At 37.2% G+C, this 25,505-nt stretch overlaps 1 protein-coding gene across 1 annotated transcript in view; it reads left to right on the top strand.

Moving 5' to 3' along the window:
- The first annotated feature begins 495 nt into the window (after positions 1-495).
- Positions 496-25,505, top strand: part of LOC102496019 (complement C5) — a 34,948-nt gene continuing 9,938 nt past the window's right edge. Inside the window, exons 1-13 of the mRNA XM_027774570.1 lie at positions 496-680; positions 2,236-2,318; positions 3,402-3,504; positions 5,442-5,553; positions 6,596-6,722; positions 8,111-8,226; positions 8,989-9,174; positions 13,510-13,713; positions 15,007-15,216; positions 15,306-15,446; positions 17,154-17,283; positions 21,161-21,223; positions 23,912-24,106. Of these exons, the coding sequence (XP_027630371.1) occupies positions 511-680; positions 2,236-2,318; positions 3,402-3,504; positions 5,442-5,553; positions 6,596-6,722; positions 8,111-8,226; positions 8,989-9,174; positions 13,510-13,713; positions 15,007-15,216; positions 15,306-15,446; positions 17,154-17,283; positions 21,161-21,223; positions 23,912-24,106 (1,840 nt within the window). The 5' untranslated portion in view covers positions 496-510. The remainder of the gene's footprint in view (positions 681-2,235; positions 2,319-3,401; positions 3,505-5,441; positions 5,554-6,595; positions 6,723-8,110; positions 8,227-8,988; positions 9,175-13,509; positions 13,714-15,006; positions 15,217-15,305; positions 15,447-17,153; positions 17,284-21,160; positions 21,224-23,911; positions 24,107-25,505) is intronic.

Genomic DNA, 25,505 nt, shown 5'->3' with positions numbered 1-25,505 from the left:
TATTATTTTGCATTTGCAGAGTTGTAGTGGGACAGACAGATTCAACTGAACCTATCATAAAGGTGAATATCTGTCCTCATAGACCCTACCATGCCCCTGTTAGAATTCCCCATGAAGAAAAGACATGAACAGATCAGGAACAATTGCTGTGGCAAGTCCAGATGTGTTGAGGTTTGATATAAAGTCAATAATGAGCTAAAGGAGACTTTTGGCCATGGCAGTGACATTTTGAAAATGGTATTTGAGACAAATTATTCTAGAAGTTCAGGAAAAAGAGAGATGGGGAAGGTGTCCACTGGAAATTTATTTAGCATTATCTTACATATTTACTGTACTACTTATGCCCATTCAAAATGTGCCATTGTGTCTTAGAAAGTAATCTTTGTTAACAAGTCTGACCAGTGTGGATTGTGGCCTCAATGCTAGGCCAGCATCACATATGTTTAGTTCTAACAAAGTTTCTTAGAACATATTAGTGAATATAGCTATTAGAACTACCCATCACATATTATGTTTATGTGTGGGTTCTGTATTTATAGGTTGTTAAGAAACATAACCTTGTATTTTTGTCTTCCTTTTCACTTGAAGGATCCAGAAGGGTCAGAGGTTGCCATGCTAGAGAAAACAAATTACACTGGAATTATCACTTTTCCTGACTTCAGAATTTCTTCTAATCCTAAGTATTTTAAATAATTTGTTGGTAAAGTTATTTCTCTTAAAAGCAGTAGAAGCACCTGGGGTTATTGAATAATTTAGTGGAACCATTTATATAAAACCGAAAGGTGTTGATTTAAAGAAATCTTGGTTTTGGCTATTCTTATCAGGCCTGGTGAGTAGCCTGACCTAAGAAAAGGTACTTGGACTCTTCTGCATCAAGGCAGAAGTCTTGATATAATACTACCAGCTGTAAGCATCAGGCTAGACTGCTCTGTTCACAGCAAAGTCCAGTGTAGTGGACACTATGGGAATGTAGACCCTCTGTCAAAATGTTGAGAGCACAGTAGAAGAGGGAAAAATAAAAAAGTACAAATAGATGACATCCGCTAGCATGTGTTTAATATTCCTTAGAAATTTTGAAAATTTCTCTGACATTTTAGTTCATATTCCTAGAACTTGGAAGATATTTTACAGTATTACTTCGGTCTTTATATTGTGTAATGCCTAGAAAATGTAACACTTCAAAAGGTAAGGGAACTGACATTTATGGCTCTTTTGCTATGTGCCAAGTACTCTGCAAGATCTTTATTATTTCCATTTGCAAAATAAGTAAACTAAGGCTCAGATGAATTTATAGACTTGTTCAAGGTCATATAATCATTAAGTGATGAGAATGAAATGGGAACCTAGATCTCTCTGATGGCAAGCTCATTCGTGCTCTTTGCTTCTATCATACCACCCCTCTAAAAATCATTTCACACTGACCTTGAGTTGTAGGATTTCCAAAACTATACATTTGTATAATTTAGATGAGTTTAACCTGATCAAATAGTCCTAGAAATGTAGTCCTAACTTTCTGGCAAACTATATAGAATATATATTTAGTAATATGATTATGTTTCAAGATTGGTTCATCAACTGAATAATTAGCGATTTAAATGAAAAATATTTTCTTGTCAAATATATACTATGATAAACTAGAGAATCAATAAAATAAAAACAACGGTGTCTTTAAAAATAATTATTTATTTAATTTCATTTATTATTATTATTTAATTTGCTAGAGGACATGTGTGCTCATCAGAGAGAGAAACAGAGATGAACTGTGGTTGGCTATGTTGGGAGTCCAGTGCCTTCACCACACCACCTGCTAGTCTCAATTAGTGTATTTTTTTAATGCCTATTTTTGTTTATAATTTTAAAACATATTTCAAATATGGCATACTAATTAATTTTATGCATAAATCTAAAGCTACTGTCAGGGTCATCAAAGCATGGAGCTATGGTCAAGGGCTTAAGAGCTGAAATGACCGAACTGTGTCCCAGCTCTATTAGCTTTGTGTCCCTGGGAAAGTTATTTCACCTCACTGGGCCTCAGTTTTCTGATGATAAAATAGGGGTAATAGTATAACCTATTACATGTATGTTTGTGAAGACTGAGTTAACACATGTAAAAACATTTGGGAAAGGACTTGGCCTATACTGAAGTGTTCCTTTGAATATTAGCTCTAATCCTTGGGTGGATTAAAGATACATTATTTGATGATACCTAAAATTTTAAATATCTTGCTTTCACAGATACGGTTTATGGACAATTAAAGCTAAATACAAAGAGGACTTTACAACAACAGGGACTACATATTTTGAGATTAAAAATTATGGTAATTTCTTATAAATAAGATTTCCAATGTATCTTTTAACAAATTATGGTAATTTCTTATAAATGAGATTTCTAATGTATCTTTTAAAAAGTTGTCATCAATAATTTTGTAGAATTAAGACTCAGTAAAGAATAAAGAGGGACCCAACAAGCTCTACACTGGTGACCTATGTACCTGTTACCATTTTAAAAAATCTACAGTGTGCATGAGAACTAACTGCTGATTTTCAAATAAAGTTATAAAACCACACACACACTCAAAAAAAAAAAAAAAAAAAAAAAAAAAGGTCAGCCCCACAACCTAGTGGTGAAGGGAGCTGTAACCCACATAGCCAACCATGGTTCAAATCCCAGCCCACTGGCTTGAAAAACACACTGGACATATGTGGATGTGTACTCCAAATCATAACAAGATGGAGAAAAGGAGGAAAATGGAACGATCTGAAGATATAATAGCGGGAAGGACTAGTACAGATACCAGAAATAGTAGAGGAGGAGGGAGGATAGTAGAAGATGGGTGGAAGAGACTCAGGGTATACATGCTTAACAGATATAAAAATGTAAAAATCTCTGTTAAAAATGATGTACATGACCCAGGTCCTGCCCCGCCATAGACCAGGTTGCTGGGCTAGAGCTACTATGGATCGAGGGGCCCACATCTTGGAACTCCTCATCTTACTTGGTTTTCCATGTTTTGTTTTTATATTTTTGGTTTGTAAATTTGTAGAATTAAATCACATTTTCCTTGTTGTGGAAAAAAAAAAAAGATGTAAATGATAACATCCCTGATTAAATTGTTGTGTATTACACACATACTTTGAAAAACCATATTGTGTGGTATAGAGATGTACAATGATGGAACAAATATAAGAAATCATTAAATTTACAAAAATATACAGCACAGGGCTGCTGGAACAAAAAGATGAGACTGATTCATGATTGGGAGGGCATGAGGCTTTCCAGATATACTGATGATAATCATGACAATGGGAAACATACCAATGTTCATTTATCTTTTGTACCAGAAAGTTTCTTGTTTGAAATATGTAGTTCTAACTGTATTTTTTTGTTGTCATTGGCTTAGGTTTATTTTTGGAGAAACCTTACTTTTTTATCTTAGTAGAACCAGAAAGTAATTTCATTAGCCATAAAAACTTTGAGGACCTCAAGATAACTATAAAAGCTAGGTAAGAAAGTTTTTATTTTCAGATTCATCTAGTTTCTGAATGAAATAAGTTCCATGATAATAATCAGATATGATCAAATGGAAGTATTTGTCTGAGGCCCAATGCTAAGAAAGATTTTGAGAATATAAAAAATATTATTAGTATTCTTTGTCATAGTGTGGGAAGTGGGTTCAAGGAGATTTGCCTGAAGTGTATTTTCTAATTCAGATCTTGTTGCGGGGCTAGCGGGCGGCATCGCAGTTACATCATTGGACTTCCACATGGGTGACTGCAGTTCTAGTTTGTTCTAGAACCAGTGGCTTAAAAATCATACCAGGCACATGTGTGTGTATGCCCAAGATACCGGGAGGAGAATGAAGGTGAAGGGATTGCTATGTGGCCATCCCCCCTTGAGACTGATTTCTTACTTTCCCTTTCACTGTTTCTGTCTCTCTCTCAGGCGAGCACATGCACCCTTAAAAAAAGCCTCTCAAAAAAAATAGAATCTTCTTGTTTTTACAATTTCCTAAGCAATGAATCCTAAAGATAGAATATCATGGTTGCTATTCAGGTGACTACCCTATTTAGATATTAAAGATATGACATGATGGACCAGTAGATGGCATAATGGTACTGTTGCTGGACTCCTACGTAGTGGACCGCAGTTCAAATCCTGGACCTGGTCATGCTAGGTGCATGTCCAAAATCCTGATAGGAGAATGGAGGAGAAGGGATTGAGGTGTGGCTATCACCCCTAGGGGGCGATTTCTCACTCTCTCTGGCAATCACATGTGCCCTACAGCAAAAATCTCTCCCCTCCAAAAAAAAAAAAGACATGAAAGTGTTCATATCTTTCCTTTTTGTGACCTAGTTCATGTTAGTTGATCTTACAACTTAATTTCCAAAAGTACTTATAAAATTCATTTAACTGGTCCACAAATCACACTTGACAAATGAGCCGTGGAAAACTGTCTTCTAATAGGATCCCACAGGCCTGATTTACATTTAAATAGGGAGAGTTTGTGTTTTACTTTGACTAGGGCAAAGTATGGGGCTAAACTGAAAACAACGTCCCTCCAGTTCATATGAGATGGATATGATATTACCAATTTTGATGAAAGAAGCAGCAAAGAATGAGTCCCTGTCGTTGCCATGTCATGCTACAGTCATGATAGAAGTATGGTCCCTTACAAAGTGACCTAGGGCCTAAGCTCAAGTCTCCACAAACTCTCTGTGAACATAAAAACTGTAGGAAGTGGGCAAGTTCTTATTTCTCTGGGACTCCATTTTCTTAGTTGTTGATAGTAGTAAAAATACCTGCCTTAGCTCTGCCACTACAGGGTATAAAGATGAAATGCAAAACTGGATGTGAGCACCATTTCAAGAGTAAAAGCCAAGTTCTACATGGTAATATTTTATCTGCATTTCATTACTACTATTGGTTTACAGGTAAAAGGAACTGGGGACCAGATGGTAGTGTGATAGTAATGCAACACTCTACAAAAGTGACACATGGGAAGGTTCTGGGTTTGTGTCTAGAGACCTCCTTGAATATGCCAAGCATGGCAGTATCCATGAGCCAGGGCCAACTGGGGCTAAAGATGGACCATGGCACAGGGACTCTGTTAATAGTGGTGCTCTCTTGGGACCAGCAGGTGGCATAGTGGTTAAGGCGCTGGACACTCCCACATGGGCGACCGGGGTTCGAGTCCTGGACCTGGTGGCTTTCTTTCTCACTTCCTCTCTCTCTCACTCTCACCCTCTGTCTCTCTCTGGTCAAATTAAAAAAATCAATGAATGAATAAATAAAAAATAAAATAAATAGTTATTTAAAAAATAGTGGTGCTCTCTCTCTTTCCTACTCTCCTCTCTCTGTTTCTCTCTCTTTCACTCACACTTATAGAAGAAGAAATAAACTTCTAAAAAGAGGGGGAGTTAATTATGTTCTCTTTTGACAGATATTCTTATAAGAATGTAACTAAGGCTGAAGTTTCTGTCATTTTTGGAATAAAAACAGATTTTGATGATAGTAGAAAAGAAATAATGCATGGAGCAACACAAACGGTGCAGGTAATGAGAAATCAAACTATGTTCACAATAATAGAGAATTGGGGCAATTCACCAGGGTATACAGGTTATAGATGGGCTTTCATCTGCAAGTCTTCATTTAACTAAAAAACTCCAAAAGAAAACTGTTTGAGGCTCTGGGGAGTTCCAGTGATAGAAGCAGATAAATTACAGTGACATTTGTCTTCAGTTTGAAAGCTTAAGTTTGCAAAACCTAGTTCCCGATTTAGTTTTAACTTTTTTTTTAAAGAATTATTTAATTTTATTTATCATTATTATTATTTTTAAATTTTCTATAGGGCATGTGTGCGAGAGAGAGAGAGAGAGAAGAGAAGAGATAGAGAGAAAGGGAAGAGAGAGAGAGAGAAAGGGAGAAAGCAAGTCATCAGGTCCGAGACTCAAACTGTGGTTGGCCATATGGGAGTCCAGCGCCTTAACCACCATGCCACCTGCTGGCCCTGCAGTTTTAACTCTTTATAGATACAATATCCTTGACTTCAGATAAAGTTTTATCAGATAGACAGTGGTACCCAATTACAGCATCAGATTCTGAACAGGATGAGACATAATTTTGAATCAGAAATTTTTAACTAACATTTTTTTCTCCATCATCTTGTAATATGGCCTGCAGCACCTCACTCAAAAGAAACACCTTAAATGTTAATCAGTTATAAGTATGCCTCATATGGGACCAGCAGGTGACATGGTGGTTAAGGTGCTGGACGCTCTCACATGGCTGACCATAGTTCGGGACCTGGACCTGGTGGCTTGCTTTTTCATTTTCCCTCTCTCTCTATCTCTGTACGTGTGTCTTTCTCTGGTCAAATTAAAATAAATGAATGAATAAATAAAATTAAATAAATAATTCTTTTAAAAATAAATACACCTCATAGAATCAAACTTATGCTTTATGCTACCATTAGTTGTAATCACAACATCATTGCCAAGGGATGATTTTGCATTCCGATGAAAGCAGAATTTATTACCCTTGTCTAAGAGTTCTTTAATATAGCTTCTACTTTTTTGTTCCTCTTTTTAAAAACAGCTGATCGATGGAGTTACACAAATAAATTTTAATACTTCAAAGGCAATTAAAAACCTTTCATATAAAAGTCTAGAAGATTTAAATAACAAGTACCTAAATATTTTTGTGACAGTACAAGAGAGCACAGGTGAGTTCATAAATTGATCTGTAAATTTGCTTCTCATAATTCTTTCTTATTCCAAAGTTTAGATTGAAGACTGTAGCTTATTGCTGGTGAAATGTTAGACAACAGTTGCTAGTATAGTCCACTAAAGTACTGCCTACCACATCTGTTCAGGGGAAATGCTCATGAAGACCTCTGTGTGTAAGAATGATCCCTACACACACATACATGGAACACACTTTTATGTTATTAAAAAGAACAGGTAATACTGGTACCAGAAAATTTTACTTATGACATATAAATGAGATGATAACATTTATTTATTTTGGGGGGAGGAGAGCAGTTTTTGCTATAGGGCATGTGCGTTCACCAGTTGGGGGGGGGAGCAGTTTTTGCTATAGGGCATGTGCACTCACCAGAGAGAGAGAGACAGAGAGACAGAAAGCGAGAAATCACTCCCAGGGGGGCTGGCCACACCGCATTCCCCTCTCCTCCATTCTCCTCTCGGGATCTTGGGCACACATGCACGTGCACCTGGCATGAGTTTTAAGCCATCGGGTCCGGGATGCAAACCGCGGTCGACTACATGGGAGTCCAGTGACATAGCCATTACGATAACTGCTGGTCCCAGATGATAAAATTTTATCCACATTATAAACACATTCCTGAGCTGGGTTAGCTAGTGGCATGGTGATTAAAGTGTCTGGATCCCGCATAGTCAACTGTGTGGTTTGAGTCCCAGATCCAGTGATTTGGAAAACACTCCAGGTACATGTACATGCATGTCCAAAACTGCATATCCAAAATTGCAAGAGGAAAATGGAGGAGAAGGGACCATTTTTTCGGGGGTTGCTTTCTTACTTTCCCTATCCCTCTCTCTGTCTCTCTCTGGCAAGCACACATGCCCTCTGGCAAATTAAAATGAAATGAAATGAGATAAAAGCAGCCTTGAGCATTTGGATGTTTGCTTACATATTATTAAACATTTAATGCAAATCTTTTATCACATTATCTAGTATTTGAATGTTGCCTTGGAAATGAGAACCAGCTGTTTTTCATGTGAGTGTTTTTTATAAGAGAATTGTGAATTTCTTAAGGACATGAGGAACTGCTCTTGTTATTTGAAGAAAAAAAAACTGGATAAATTATCTGGCAAATGATTTGGAACAGGACACTAGAGCTGAAGCAGATAAACAGGCATGTTACCAGCCTACAAACCGAATTTAATGAGTAGCCACAACATTCATTCAGACTTAGGTTAATAATTGCATTTGAAATGACCAAATATGGATTAATGGCATGTTAACTACCCAAATAGAGAAATACATAGGAACAGAGTGGGTACCCACCATAGATCATTGTGCTACCTTTTACTCGCCAAATTCTCAAAGCAGTGCCTATTATTCCATTAGGTGAATTCTTCAGTGTAACCAATGTGACTGATGTCAAATATGTCCTCTCTCCCTATACACTGCATTTGATTGCTACTCCTGTTTTCCTGAAGCCTGGAATTCCATATTCCATCAAGGTCAGATGATTAGAAAATCTATTATAGTTGCATTTTTCAATTTACTGGTAGATTACTTAGTCTGTGTAAGTACAGGGTAAAAATGATCTCAGAAAGATCTTGATTCTACTGACTGCCAGTGTAGACACTTAAATGGGGAAGACACTGGAGGTAACAGGGTGGTGAAGAATATGGCAAGGGGACAGCAGGCAATGTTGTGGTTAAGGCACTGGACTCCCATATGACTGACAGCAATTTGAGTCCTGGACCCTATAGTTTGAAACTCAAAGCAGGTGCATGTGTGCCTAAAATCCCAAGAGGAGAATGGAGGAGAAGAAACTGTGGCATGGTCATCCCCCCCGGGGAATGATTTTTCATTTTTTCTCTCTCTGTCTCTCTTGCTAGTCTCTCTTGCTAGTACACATGCCCTATAGAAAATATCTCTCTCTCAAAAAAAAAAAAGAATATGACAAGGGTTTCACTAAGACTGACAGAAAACAAGGGCCCGGATCAGACCCGGTAACAATTTCAACCAACCTGTGGCTTATGGATAAGTACTTTGCACAGTACCTTGCTCCTATTAAACATTCAGGTACCATACAGTGAATTGAATTAAATGTAATTCATATCAAATACGCCTAGAGTGATGAAAACACAATCTTACAAATACATTTGACTACTGAACTAGAGCCTACTAACGTGCTTGAGACAAAGGAGGAACTTATTTTAGGATTTTCTTGTTGTAAAAGGATGTTAACTATTGAAATGTATTTGGTTCAACAGGTGCAGGTGAAGGATCCAGTTGGCCATTTTGTAGGTGGGATTGCAGTAACCTTGAAAGCAAAAACAATTGATAATACTCAGAAGAAGACAGATCTGGAACTAAGGAAAAGTACAACAAATTATCATGATGGAATTGTTTCATTTGTGATTGACATTCCCACTGGTGTGACAGCATTGGAGTTTCATGTGAGCAGAATTCTCATTTCTTTTTTTTTTTTTTTTTTCTCTTTTGAGAGGTTTTTGCTATAGGGCATGCGTGCTCACCAGAAAGGGAGAGAGAGACAGAGAGATAGAAAGCAAAGCGTCACTCCCCCAGGGAGGATGGCCACACTGCAATCCCTTCTCCTCCATTGTCGTCTCGGGATCTTGGGCACGCATGCACATGTGCCCAGCCTTGAGTTTAAGTCACCGGGACTGGGATTTGAACCATGGTCGACTACATGGGAGTCCAGTGATATAGCCATTACACCAACTGCATCTCCCATTTCTTTCTTTTTTTTTTTTTAAGAGTTACTTTATTGAACTTTATGTAGTTGTTTATTTCAATTTGACCAGAGAGGGACAGAGTGACAGAGAGAGAGAAAGAGAGAGAGAGAAAGTCACCAGGTCCGGGGCTTGAACCACAGTCGGCCATGTGGGAATCCAGCGCCTTTAACTACCACACCATCTACCAGCCCTTCATTTCTTGTATTTTCTAGTTTGCCTCAAGTCTGTGTGGTAGCCCACATAGAGGACAGATGTGAAAGATTTTATGTATAAATTTAGTTAGTGATCTATAGGCACAGGAAATATAATGTGGTGTACTAAATGTTCCATGAAGGGTATGAGTCTGTCAACTTTGTTTTTAGGAAATAATTTTTCTGCTTGTGATCAGCCCTTCATTTCTTGTATTTTCTAGTTTGCCTCAAGTCTGTGTGGTAGCCCACATAGAGGACAGATGTGAAAGATTTTATGTATAAATTTAGTTAGTGATCTATAGGCACAGGAAATATAATGTGGTGTACTAAATGTTCCATGAAGGGTATGAGTCTGTCAACTTTGTTTTTAGGAAATAATTTTTCTGCTTGTGTGAAACACAAAATCCAAATCTGGACAAATTTAGAACTAGAACTGCCAGTGAATATAAGAGTACATACTAAGTCTTCTCTTGCCCCTTATTTCCAACTATCAACATATCTCCTTCCTCTTCACATGTGAACTCTTCTGAAGAATTACCTACATTCTCTTTTCCCCTCCACATTCTCAGTTTGTATCTTTCTTGCTTTCTCTAAGACATTTGGTGGTCGACCATAGCCTTTTTCTTTAAACAATCTGTTGTGGCCTCTATCACTTCACATTTCCTTGCTTTTAATTTTTTTTTCAGAGATTTTTGCTATAGGGTACATGTACTCACCAGAGAGACAGAAAGTGACACACAGAGACAGAAAGCAAGAAATCACCCCCAGGGGGATGGCCATGCCATAATCCCTTCTCCATACTCCTCTCGAGATTTTAGGCTTCCACGCATCCATGTCTGGTGTGAGTTTTAAGCCACTGGGTCCAGAACTCAAACAGCGGTGGACTACGTGGGAATTCAACAACGTAACCATTATGTCAAAACCATTAGCAGCCATCTGCTGGTCCCACCTTGCTTTTAATTTTTCTTTTCCGTTCTCTTCTTTTTTCTAAAAAATGATATAGGGCACATACTCTTGCTGAAAAGAGAGAGAAAGGGAGAAAGGGAGAAGGATGAATGGCCACACTGCAGTCCCTTCTCTTTCACTCTTCTTTCTGGATTTTAGGCATGCACACACATACGCCCCGCATGTTTTTTTTTTGGAGAGGTTTTTGCTATAGGGCATGTGCACTCACCAGACAGACAGAGAGAGAGACAGAGAGACAGAAAGCAAGAAATCACCCCCCAGGGTCGATGGCCACACCACAATCCCTTCTCCTCCATTCTCCTCTCGGGATCTTGGGCACGCACGCACACACGCCCGGCGTGAGTTTAAGCCACCGGGTCCGGGATTCAAACCATGGTCGACTACATGGGAGTCCAGTGACATAGCCATTACTCTAACTGCTGGTCCCCCCAGCTTGTTTTTTTAAGCTGCTGGGTCCAGAACTTGAATTGCACAGTTGGCCATGTGGGATCCAGATGCTGTAACCACCATGCCACTGATCAGCCCTACTTTTTTCTCTTCTTTATATAGCCTCTATTTTGGACCATTAGCCCTAGCCTGCCCTCGAAATGGGGTGTCCCTCAGGGTTTCTATTCAGGTTCTCCTCTCTTCTCATTTTTATTGGCACATTTCCTTGATGATCCCCTGTGTTCCATAGCTTATGCTAAAGACTTGATATTCAAGTATCCCAGATACTCTGTGCTCTCCTTATGTTTTTCTTGAATGTTTCAAAGAACAAGCATACATATCCAAAACGAAGGACTGCTTTTCAACTTGAAACCTAGACCTCCCCAGGAGCTTTATTTCTGGGGATGGCCTTACAGACACCAGATTTCTCACTCTTCACTCAGTTACTCTGTTCATTGTGCAAGGGGAATGGAGTAATCTTTCTGAGACACAAATCTGATCTCTATTGCTCTCCAAACTCATTGCTCATCACTCTTCCCATTGTGCCCTAAACTCCAGCATACTGGACAGTTTGTTGTTTGCTAACATCCTGCTCTCCACCACCACAAGGCCTTTCTAGCCTATGTGGGATACTCTCTCCAAAGTCTTTGATTCCCTTACTCCAAGTTATGGTTGGCCTCTAATTAACATCTTCTGAGGGGCCTTCTCTGTATTCTCTGCTAGTGGAGTAGATGTTCCCTCACAGACTTCAAGTTTCCTGAGGGCAAGGCTATACTTTATCTTGTTGACCTTTTTAAAAAAATTTATGTTTATGTATTTATTTTAGGAGAGAGATAGACGGACAGAGACTGTCATCCTCAACAGGATCCTTGTACTGTGATCCACTCCCAGTCTCAGCCAGTCAGAATCACAAACATGCAAGTATTCTCAGATTGCCTATGGAGGTCCCAGGACATAAATCTAGGGCCTTTCCCGTATGGGTCCAGTTGTGTTACTACTGAGCCACCACTTGGTCCCCTTGTTCATCTCTGTGTCCCCAGCAACTAGCATAGTTCCTGATACACATTTGGGACCAGTAAATGTTGGTTGGGTAAAACCATGATACCTCTCTCTTCAAACCTAAGCAAGTGCAAAATGCCATTCTCTCCCTTTTCTCTAACACCATGAGCCATTTTTTATTTGTCTTTATTTGTTATCAAATTATCTTCACTAGAAAATAATATCTAATTCTTTAGCTTCAAGCATAACATAAGTGGTTCCAGCCTCTTGTTCAAGAGCTGGTACAGCATGGCATGGATGTAAGATTTCCCTATGACCTTGCACTTTATCCTCAAAAATAGCTTTTGTTTACACCATTCAACTCTTCTCCTTGTTCCTTTCCTAAAGAGTGAAATTATTCACCACCAGTTCTTTTATACATCATCTCTATCAACTTTTAAAGAGTTACTCCCAGGGTCCTGTTGTGGTGGTGCAGGAGGTAGGTACTACTGTATGATTCTGGGCACACAGGAGAGGCCCAGGTTCATCCAGCGTTGATGTAAGCATGATGAGTGTGCCTGTGATAATGGCAGACTATGGGAGAGGATTATAGCATGTGAGAATGGTTCACCTATATAATACACACACTTGTCAAGTGTACCTGTCTTTCTCTCTCAATAAATAAAAGAAACTTTCAAGAAAAAAAGAATTATTACTAGGCATGATGTCAGCAAGATAAAAAAGTAGGAGATACCATCCTTCATTCCCCCCCAATCCCATCAAAAACTCTATGGATAGTTATACACACACATACACACACACACACACACACACACACACACACACACAAAGTGTGTGGGGTAATAGATATGTCAATTTAGCTTGATTTAGTTGTTCCACTATGTATAGATATATTAAAACATCACGTTATACCTCATAAATATATGCAATTTATTGTCAGTTTTATAAAGTACTACCTACTTGCTACTTTGTAAAAGAAAAAAATATTATTACCACTTTTTTTTTCTCTTTCCTCACATTTTCACTCTCACCAGATATTGGTTCTTGCCAACTTATGGCAGAAGGAAATGAGTCAATACATTGGCATGTCATTTGAGAAAGAAGTTCAACCTTAGATCTAGGATCTTTTCTTTGTTCACTGGGCTCTTCTATAACATCTTAGATTTTTGTAGTTAATTTTATTATTTTTAAACCAATAGCATTTCTCTAGTCACTCAATATTATAGCTTAACATGATGATGGGCAATGACATGCTAATTTACCTCTTTATAAGCTTTTATCAAGTTTGAAGATTTCTAAGGTACATGGATACATTCAGACATGCCGAACCCTGAGAACAAGACCTGTTACTTAGTGAATGCTAGACAAGTTTTAGCAGTTACCAACATCATCATCGTCATTGATGCAAAGTTAAGCGTCAACATTTTACATCTCTTGATACTATCTTTTTTAGGTTAGAACTGATGACCCAGACCTTCCTGAAGAATATCAGGCTAGCAGTGACTATCAAGCAGTGGCCTATTCATCACACAGTCAAAGTTTCCTGTCCCTTAGCTGGACAGATGGTTATAGGAGTTTGGTTGTGGGAGAACATCTGAACATAATTGTTACCCCTAAAAGTCCATATGTTGACAAAATTACACACTACAGTTACTTGGTAAGTTCCATAATGTCTTTCTTGCATCTGGTTCCCTATTTCAAAATTTTCTTATACTATTAATCTTTAAAATGACTTCTTACTTGACACAATTGATATTTAGCAGATGAATGGATGAAGTTACATTGAACTTTATAGCTTGCAAAACACATTCACAAATATTCTCACAACAGAGCCTCATGACACTTTTTTGAGCTCAGCAGACAATGAAACAGATTAAAAAGGTTGATGACCTGCTGTGTTCACACGTAGTGGTTTAGGATTTTGTTCAAGGTCTTCTGACTCCGTGATTGATATTCTGTCTATAGCGTGAAATCAAGGGTTTGACCAGTGTCCATTCAGTCCCCCCAGACCAGTCAGTGACCTCAGCACCGTTTTAATTTTTTTAAAGAATTATTTATTTAATTTAATTTATTATTATTTTTTTTGTTTGCTATAGGACACACATGCATGCCAGAGATAGAGACAGAAATAGAGAGGGAAAACGATAAAGCAAGCCACCAGGGCTTGGACTCAAATAGTGGTCTAAAATGTGTGAGTCTGGTGCCCTAACCACCATGCTACCAACTGACCCTACCTCAGCACTGCTTTTTGTTTGTTTGTTTGTTTTGTTTTAGAGAGGTTTTTATAGGGCGCGTGCGCTCACCAGAAAGACAGAGAGAGAAACAAAAAGTGAGAAATCACTCCCCGGGGGGATGGCCACGTTGCAATCCCTTCTCTTCCATTCTCCTCTCTTGGGCACACACGCACACGCGCCCAGAGTGAGTTTAAGCCACCAGGTCCACAGTCGACCACATGGGAGACCAGCAACATAGCCATTACACTAACTGCTGGTCCCACCTCAGCACTGTTTTAAGGTAGTCAGAGTATTAGCAAGCAACAGAATGTTACTTAAAAATATGTCTTATTTACAAAGAGAAAACTTCAAATCCTTTCAAGAATAATTGTGGTGATTCCAGTCAGTGTTCATTGCTGTTAAAGTAAAAAGTAGGAAGAATGGCAGATGATATATTGGGGAAGGCATGGGCTTTGAGTCAGCAAGATCAAAATTCAAATTCACACTCTTTTACTTATTTGGGCCAGTCTACATCTATCAACTTCAGTTTCTGTAACTACTAAATGGTATTAAAACCATAACACACAATTGTGAGGACTGAGTATGTTCATGTATACATGCCTGATACACAGTAGATGATCAATGGGCATTAATTCTTTCCCTCTTTATTATCTCCCCAGTTACTAATGCAACTTTAAGTCCATTCAGATCCTTATTTGTTGCTGTATATATTTTAGATTTCATCTAAGGGCAAAATTGTATACTTTGGCACAGAGAAGAGGCTCCCAGGTTCATCTTACCAATATTTAAACCTTTCCGTGACTCAACACATGGCTCCTATAGCCCATCTCCTGGTCTATTACATTGTCAAAGAAGGGAAGGCAGCAGAAATAGTGTCTGACTCAATCTGTCTCAATATTGAAGAAAAGTGTGGCAACCAGCTCCAGGTGAGAGACAATTGCTCTCTTCAGTCTAAATTCTTCCTAAATGATAATTAACCTCACACTAAGATACTTTCTTTTTCAACTAATTTTAGATCCATCTGTCTCCAAATAAAGATATATACTCTCCAGGTGAAGCTATCTCTCTGGTGGTGGAAACTCATTCAGAATCACAGGTAGCTTTATCAGCAGTGGACAGTGGCATCCAAGGAAGAAGTGAAAATCCCATGGAAAGAGTTAAGTAGGGTAAATGTTATGGTTACTGATGGATGACATGACTCGGGGCCCAGTGGTCACCATGGCTCTCTCAGGGTTCCATCGATTGGTCGTGAGAGAAGAACAAAGGAAAAAGGTGAAACTACAACAATGTCTGTCCTCTCTGCTAGATTTAAGCATAATAATACCAACAGCTAACATTTAAAAAACACTATCAAGACAAAAACCTCTCAAAAAACAAACAAAAACATTATCTGCTAGCTTTATTTTAAAGCCTTTACATCTACTGTCTTATTGGATATTTATAAAAATCCTATCAATAAGATAAGATATTAATATTGTTTATATTATTAATAATATCAGCATGCCAATGTTTAGTAATATTTTATTTATTGTGTATTAGTAATTAATATTAAGTATTAATGCATTAAAATTTATTATCTCTTATAATATTCATATAAATGTTATTAAAGATAATATTTAAAACATATTGAAAACTTGCTAGTATAGTTCCCATGTTACTGTAAGGAAAACAGAGATATCAGGTGACTTATCATATGAGTGGAACAGCACAGAAAAAATCAAACATGTTACCCCTTTAACATATCCTTTTAGATATACAAAGGTTAGTTATTCACTTAATTTATTATCCATTTCATTTTGTGTTGTATAAGTATACTTTATTTGGGGATATACTCAATGACATGCTAAGATGCGGCTTTGTCTAGGAGTAAATGAAAATGTAATCTGTTCAGAATAAAGACTTCACACACTATCAGTTCTTTTTTTTTTTTTTTTTTTTTTTGAGATATTTTTGCTATAGGGCACATGCACTCACCAGAGACAGACAGAAAGCAAGAAATCACTCCCCAGTGGAAATGGCCATGCCTCAATCCCTTTCTTCCACTCTCTTCTTGGGATCTTGGGATCTTGCCTAAACTGGAACTCAAATTGCAGTCGGCTAGGTGGAATTCCAGCGACGTGGCCATTACGCCATCTGCTGGCCCCAAACACTACCAATTCTAAACTGTCTTTCTTCCAGTGATCTATAGCATCATTTTGTTTTTTAAGCTATTAGATGGAATAAATGATAAACTTATTGACTCAGAGGGCACCATTTAAGCTAAAGCATAAAATTATATTAGTTCTCCACTATATAGGATATGACTGAAAATTCCGAGTTTCTGGAGAGTGGAATATGTTGAATTCATTGGAGAAGGGCTGGAGAGGGCAACAGAAACAGGCATGGTGTGGGAGACTAGATGACTAACATTAAAAGGCAACAGTAGTCCTAAGTAGCTATTTCCCCTCTTCCTGCCTTTTCCCAAGCCACATCCCACTCTCCTATGCCCAATCATAGATAATCACTTTTATGAGTCACGTGGTCCATGGTCACAAACTTGATGAGAAGTCAACCCTCCTCATCAAAAAATATTTAGTGAGTATTCTTACCCAAGAACGGAGAATATAAATAATTTTCTAAAAATTTCCAAATCAGAGCTATATCCTAAGGCTTAGTTCTTGAGTGAATTTTGATAAGTGTATATTTCTAAATCTATAAGGTGAAAACTAGAGAAAGGAAGAAAGGTTTGGGAACTTTGGAGAATTAGATTTTAACCATTCAATAAGTGAGTGACTTGTGGTTAACATTACCTCTAAATCAGGTATTGCCTATAAAAACCACTGAATGTTGTGTTTTTAAGGGGAATGATTTCCATTCTGAACAGGTACTTCAAGCTTTAGATAAAAGTGACCAGGACTGTGGAGCAAGTGGTGGCAGGAACAATGCTGAAGTGTTCTACTTGGCAGGTCTCACTGTCCTCACCAATGCAATTGCAGATGACTCCCAACACAATGGTAATTAATTCTGTTTTCAACAAAATAATTGGAATACTCTTATTATGTAAACATGCTACCTTTGGAACCACTCAGTGGCATAATGGTTAAGAGAGTTGGATCCCATGTGACTGACTGCATGGTTTGAGTCCCTGATCCAGCAGCTTGAGAAACACACCAGGTGCATGTATGTGCATGCCCAAAATCCCAAAAGGAGAATGGAGGAAAAGCAATTGCAGCGTGGCCATCCTCCTTGGGGAATGCTTTCTCACTTTTTCTCTCAGTCTTTATCTTTCTCTGGAGAGCACATACATCCTCTAGCAAATTAAAAAATATATATATGCTGCCTTTTTTAGCCCCACACTCATTCTTCCTTCAAATCCTCACTGCCTCCATAGCACAATTTTCTCAAAACTTTTGTTAAAAATTATTTTGCTGTGGTAAGAACATTTAACATGAGAGCTTATGCATCTTGCTTAACTGAAACTTTATGCCTATTGATCAGTAACTCCCAATTTTCCCCTTTCTCAAGCCACCACTCCACTCTTAGAATCTATGAATCTGGCTACTTCAGATCTCTTGTAGAAGTGGTATCATGCACTATTTGTCTATGAGTAAATTATTTTACTTCACATAATATCCTACAGGTTCAACCATGTTATTGTATATTGCAGATTTTTTTTTCTTTTATAAGACTGGATGGTATCCTATGTATGCATATACCACACTTTCTTTGTCCATTCATCAGTTAATGCACATTAGATCATTTTCACATCTCAGCTATTGTTAGTAGCACTGCAGTGAACATGGGAGTGCTAATATTTCTTCAAGATGTTGATTTTAGTTCTTTCAGATAAATATTCAGAAATAAGATTGCTGGATTAATGGTAGTTCTGTTTTTAATTTTTTGAGGATCTTCCATATTTTTTTATAGCAGCTGCACTAAAATAGTAAAGTAGTATTCCCATCAACAGTGTCCATAGATTTGAATATTTTCATATATTCACCAATACTTGTATTTTTTAAAAATAGCCACCCTGATAGGTGAGAGGCAATATCTTACTCTGGTTTTGATTTGCATTTTCCAGGTGGTTTGTGATACTGGGTAATTTTTCATATAGCTGTTGGCACTTTATATATCTTCTAAAGAATAATATCTATTCTATTCAAGTCTTTAGCCTGTTTTTTAATTGGGTTATTAGGTTTTTTGGGCTAAATTATAAGAGTTCCTTTTATATTGGCTTATTGGGAAAGTCATGACACATTTTTGCATAGAAAAGGATAGCAAAATACATCATGACTTTCCTGACAACCTAATATTTGGTGATTAAACCCTTATCAAATATATGGTTTGCAGTTTTTAAAAATCCCTTATGATACCTTTTTAAAAGAATTATTTTATTCAACTTTATTTATTTATTTATTTTAATTTGACAGAGAGGGGCAGAGTAAGAGAGAGAGATAGTGAGAAAGCAAGCCGCCAGGTCCAGGACTCCAACCACGGTCAGCCATGTGGGAGATTTACAGTTTCAGGTCTTATGAGTCTTTAGTCCACTTTTAATTGCTTTTTGTATATGGTATAAGATAAGTGTTTAATTTTATTCTTTTGCATGTGGAGTTTTCATTTTCCCAACACTATTTGTTGAAAGATGATTTTCCCCTATTGTATATTGTTGGCATCTTTGTCAAAGATCAGTGGACTTTACATGTATGGATTTATTTCTGGGTTTTCTGTTCTGTTCTATTGGTCTATGCATCTGTCTTTATTGCTGTTTTGATTACTGTATCTTTGTGGCATATTTTAAAATCAAGTAGTGTGATGCCTGTAGCTTTTTATTTTATTTTAAGACTGATTTGCTATTTGTGGTCTTTTGTGGTTCTACATGAATATAAAATTGTTTTTTCCACTCTTGATAAAATAATGCCATTTGGATTTTGATAGAATTGAATTGAACCTGAAGATTGCATTGAACCTGAAGATTTCTTTGAGTAATATGGACTTTTAACAATATTTATTAGGTCTTCTAGTACATGAACATGGGATGTCTTTTCATTTTCATCTTCTTTAATTTCTTTCATCAATGTTTTGTAGTTTTCAACTTCAAGTCTTTTACCTTCTTAGTTGTTTATTCCTAAGGATTTTATTCTTTTTGTAAATGGGACTCTCCTTTAAAATCTTTTTTAGTTTGTTGTTTAGTGCATAGAAGCACAATTAATTTTATATGTTATTTACCAAATTCATTTATTAGTTCTAACTTTTAAAAATGAAGTCTTTATCTTTTTAAAATTTTTAAAAATTATTATTTTATCTAGCTTTATCTATCTATCTATTTATTTATTTTTCTTTTTTGGAGAAGTTTTTTAATTTAACCAGAGAGGAACAGAGCAAGAGAGAGAGAAAGTAAAAAGGCAAGCCACAGGTCTAGGGCTCGAACCGTTGTCAGCCATGTGGGAGTCCAGTGCCCTTAACCACCACACCACCTGCTGGTCCCCATTATTACTACTGCAATTACTATACCAGTTTTAGTTCAGTCCAGAATTCTATTTCTTCATGATTTAATCTTGGTAGTGTGAAAAAAGAAAAAACTTCAACAAATTAAATTTAAAAGAATTTATTTGAATAAAACATAATTATGAATTGGGTATCCCTCAAACTGGTCTGCTCTCAGTACTAGGAAGGGTTCGGAGAGCTCAGCTGCAAGGAGTATTTAAGACAGAAAATGAAAGTGAGGTACGGAAACTGTTTGATTGGCTACAGCTTGGTATTTGCCTTATTTGGATATGATCTGCTCTGTTCACAGCACAGACTGACTGAGACTTAGCTTAATTGTTATAAAAGTATACTCCAAACTTTGGCTTTCATATGTTTACATACTAAATTGGGTTGCAGTTCTTATGTAGGAACTGAAGGTATGGAGACAGCTTCAGGCCAAATTTAATTTAATAGTAGGTTGTATGTTTCTAGGAATTTATCCATTTTTTCCCCTAGATTATCCAGTTTGTTGGCATGTAATTGCTTATAAGTCTCTTGTGATCCTTTTTGTTTCTGTAGCATCAGTTTTAATGTTTTTTTTCCCTCTCATTTCTGATTTTATGTCTTCGAGTCTTCTATTTCTTAGTCTAGGTAACAGCTTGTTAACTTTGGCTATCTTTGTAAAAAACGAACTCTCAGTTTAATTGATTATTTTCTATTATTGTTTCATGGTCTGTTTATTTATTTTTTAAAAAAGAACTTTTACGTATTTATTAGAGAGATTTTTGCTATAGAGTGCATGTGCTCACCAGACAGAGAGACAGAAAGCAAGAAATCACCCCTCAGGGTAGATAGCCATGCCACAATCCTATCTCCATTCTCCTTTCAGGATTATTAGACACACATGCACACACACGCCTGGCATGAGTTTTAAGCCATTGGGTCTGGGACTTGAACCATCAACTATGTGGGAGTCCATCTACTTGTCTCTTGAGTATGTTTAATGGCACATGTGCTTGTGTGCCCAAAATCCCAATAGAAGAATGGAGGAGAAGGAATTGTGGTGTGACCATCCCTCCTGAGGAGTGATTTCTCATTTCCCATCTTTCTCTCTGGTGGAAAAAAAAAAAGTTTTTTTTTTTTAAATATGAGCATTTGTTGCTTTTAAAATTATTAGTATATTTGAGCTTCATGAGGAAATGTATTTGTAAACAGCAAATAATTACACTGCTACCAAGAAATATGGTCACTGTAATCATTTTCCTCACTTTACTGATGCTATAGAGCAGAACTGTTATGGGAAATAGAACATGATCTCTGATAAAATGTGTTCAGTATGATTCTGCAAACGTTTTGCATATTTGGATAATTTAATGAAAACATTCATTCTGAGGAATGTTCTTTGTTTTGTTTTGTTTTTAACAGATGGATCATTTAAGAAACTTCTCAGATCAAGAAGACAATTGAAAGAGAAAATAGAAGAGCTAGGTATTCGAAAGTTTTGTTTGTTTTCTCTTTGGAAACTATTATAGAATAGCCAGGATCTGCTATGTTTTTTCAGTCTAGCCAATTTATGTTAGTGAAAACATCCATAATCACTTCTAGTTTTTACTTTCTAGAAGAGTAAAGCAAAATGGGTAAAAACAGCATTCATTTCACATGGTCTTAGCCTAAAGGAAATAGATACCCTTTTGTGTCTATTCTCTAGTTATAGAGCCATCAGTTATTAATTGTCTCATAGATTTTACTCTCTATCAGAGAAGTATAAGCCATATCATTAAGTATATGGCTATCACTAAATTATCACAAAAGCTGGGTCTGTTGAGTTATAATAAAAATAGTAGCTAACTAATTGAGTCCCTACTGTGGGCCAGGCATTATGAAACCCCGTACTTAGATTTTACTCACTGAATAGGCATACCACTCACATGAAGTAGGTATTCTTATTACCCTAATTTTCCAGTTGAGGACATGGAGGCATAGGAAAATTAAGTAACATGCCCAGCATTATGGGGGAGTAAGTGGCATAGGCACAATTCAAACCTGGGTCAGACTGATACCAGAGCCACTACACTATTGCCCACTGTGTACTACTAGACACTCCGCCTCTTGTCTGGTGAATTGTTGTTTAGGATCTATTCAGATCATTTGGAAGATGCACCTGAAAGAACCAATTCTCATATGCCACTTAAATTTCAGGTTAAAATTCACCAGTGTTAATGTAGACATTGAACTAAGAGTTAATGCTATGCTTCAATAATGATGATGATAATGTTCTTGAAGTCTGCCGCAACCCCAACCCCATTTCAGTAGGTACTTCTCAAAACAGTATCTTTAGAAGGCATCACATAAAGAACAAATTTTTAAAAGCAGAGACTGAGAGTGAATTTTGACATGACTAAACATGACTATGTCACCTCAGCCACATTACTAAATCTCTTTAAGTCTCGGTTTCTTTTCCTGCAGAATGGAACAATTTCCCTCACCTTGCTGAATTATGATCATTAAACGAAATCATGTGATAAAGCCTTTAGTTCAGGAGGGACTTAATAAATGGTAACTTACATTGGTTGTTTCTTTTTAAAGCTCCTTCATAGTAAAGCCACATTCATCCCTAGGCTGGATGGAAATTATAATCAGCATTTTATCATGGCAAATGAGTTTCTTTTTTTTTTTTTTTTTTTACCCGTGAATCAAATTTATCCAAGAGGGTCATTTTATTGATTACTTTATTTCCTCACAAAAAGACCTACTATAATCCAATGAAGTGGACATTCACCTCAAGATTTCATTGTCTTCATAATAAAAAAGATGAGGCTTAGAACTGGATCACACAACCCTTTCTCTTCCTATCTCCTCCCAGTTCAGCATGCTTACATCTCTTAATAGCCAGCATTTTCTTAGATCTGCAGTTGGACTCAACACATTCAAGTCTCAGCACAATCTTCTTCGTAGTTGTTGTCTTTTTCCAGAAAATAGGCTTAGTCTGTCCACCATAGCCACTCTGCTTCCTGTCATAACGCTACTTTTCCTGAGCATACAGAGAATCTTTGCCCTTTTTGTACTGTGTCACTTTATGAGGTTGGAGCTTGCCACACTTCTTACAGAAAGCCTGGCGGGTTTTAGGAACGTTTGTGAGTATGCTATGTGCACAGAAAGAGAGGCAGGCTAGAATCTTTTTTTTTTTTTTAAATAATTATTTATTTAATTCTCCTTTTTAAAAAGTATTATTTTTCTTCAGTTTGACCAGAGAGAAAGTGAACGAGAAAGCAAGCCACCTGGTCTGGGACTCAAACAGCAGTTGGCCATGTGGGAGTCCAGCACCTCAACCACTATGCCACCTGCCAGCCCCCAAAATGAGTTTCTCTAAACAACTATCTTGCCAAGTCCAAATGACTAGGAGAGGAATAGTTTGTTCTATGTTCCAATGACCTTTTTACCTCATGATACTACCACTTGGATTCAGTTCTGGCTCTGGATGATTTATAAACAACAAAAATTAATTTCTCATGGTTCCATGGTCTGGAAATCATAGAAATCTGAGATCAGGGTGCCAGCATGGTCAGGTTCTAATGAGGGCCTTTTTCAAGTTAGCAGAGTGCCAGCATCTTGTTGTATTCTCACATGGAGGAAAGAGGGTAGGTAAGAGAATTCTCTGGGGTCCCTTATATAGCAGTACTAATTACCTCCCAAAGGTCCCACCTTCTAATAGCATAGCATTGGAGATTTAAATGTCATAGCATTGAAGATTTAAATGTCATCATATAAGTTAGGGGACATTAACATTCAGTCCATAACATGGAGAAATGGTGAGATTTGGGTGGTCATGATGACCGTTCAAATACTCAAGGAACTTGAATTTTGAGATGTTTTCTGCACAGAAGGATTGACTTAGTGGAAACTAGCAAGGATAGCAGTAATTGGAGTTAGATTTTTGGTTTAGAAGATGTCAGGGAGAATTTTCCAGCAACTAGAATTCTCTGAAATGTAATGGGATGCCTAGGGGAGAAGCAATTTTCCACTCTGGGAGCTGTTCGAAGAGAGCCTGGTTTACTACTCGTACTAAATAGAGTGAGGCAGGGGTCACTAGAGGGGAATATGGATCAGAGCCTCTTAAGTCCAGCCCTGAGATCTTGAATCTGTACATTGATACAAGAAGTTGTATTGTCATCTCAGCATCCAAATTCAAACATCCGGTGATCCGAAAGTGCTGTCATCATGGAGCCTATCCAAGTGAGGACAGCTGTGAGCAGAGGACTTCACGGATTACCATTGGTGCCAAGTGTGCCAAAGCATTCCTTCAGTGCTGTACCCTGGCAAAAGAGCTACGAGATGAGTCTTCTCACGTATATTCAATTGTGGGAAGACTAGGTATGTGTAAAAACTTCTACTCTACATGCAGTGCAGTGAAAAGTGCCAGGGCGAGTTTGTACTACCATGGGAAGAAGTACTTTCAATCTTATATGTTGTACAAAAGATGATGTAAAACTCTTGCAATTCAACTTGAAAAAGCGGAGTGAGCAGTGGCAATAAAACTAGTTTAGGCACCACTCATTCCAACTTTACCAGTCACTCTCCATGTAACAGTTGCAGGTTTTTATCCTCCAAAATTTGGAAAATGAAAATATTAACTGAATGATTCTATGCTATTTATTTTGTGCATATTACATACCTAGCATGATACTTAAAATCTTATATGAAGACAGCTCTATGTATGTGTGTATATGTATATATTGGGTTTTTGCCATAGGGTGTGTTTGCTTGCTAGAGAGAGACAGAGAAAGTGAGAAATTACTTCCCACCCCCCAGAGGGAATGGCCCTACCACAATCCCTTCTCCTCCATCCTCCTCCTGGGATTTTGGGCACACATGCACACATGCCCAGTGTGAGTTTGAAGCTACTGGTTCTGGGACTCGAGCCTCAGTCAGCCATGTGGGAGTCCAATGTCTTCACCACCACACCACCTGCTGGCCCCAAAGACAGTATTATATTTTTAAGAATAAAAATATTATTCTTAATTTCACCACAGATATAACCAAAAAGAAATTACAGAGGTAAAATGCATCCCAACAAGGACACATGGAAAATTATTTTCTCTAGTTCAATTTCATATGAATTATGTGTAAAAGAGTGATAAGTATAATTTATGAAAATTTTCTTGAATTTTACTGCCCACTTTTCAACCTATTTTCTTTGGTTTCACTTGTATCCCATTTACCTACTCCATTTGGGAGGTCATTCAAGTTAACTGAAGGCAGAGGGTAACTACAATTTGGTGGTTAATATTGCTCTTTTAGTATAAACTTGTTCTAAAAAAAATAAATATTTCATAATAAAAGGTCTAAAGAATTTCTTATGCCTCTCTATGAACCTGTAAAAAACATATAAACAAATTTTGAAAAATACTTTAAATACAAAATTTATCTTAAATCCACAATAATGGTGCTATTGTAGGAAAATCCTTTTGTAATTTATTAATGTAATTATTTTCATAATTTTTCTTAGACTAATTTATTTTATTTATTATTATTTTTTAATTTGCCATGGGGTATGTGTGCTCACGAGAGAGAGAAACACGGAGAAAGAGAAGGAAAGTGAGAAAGGAAGCTACCAGGTCTGGGACTCAAAACTGTGATCAGCCATGTGGGAATCCAGTGCTTTAACTACCACACCACATTCTGGCCCCATATTTTCATAATTTTTTAAAAATTAAAGTAATTTAGCCTACAGGGATTTTTTTTTTTTTTTTGAGAGGTTTTCGCTATAGGG

Source organism: Tupaia chinensis, unplaced genomic scaffold, assembly GCF_000334495.1.
Source record: "Tupaia chinensis unplaced genomic scaffold, TupChi_1.0 Scaffold000455_1, whole genome shotgun sequence".
Taxonomy (NCBI): Eukaryota; Metazoa; Chordata; class Mammalia; order Scandentia; family Tupaiidae; genus Tupaia; species Tupaia belangeri.
This window is presented reverse-complemented; position numbering and strand designations above follow the sequence as displayed.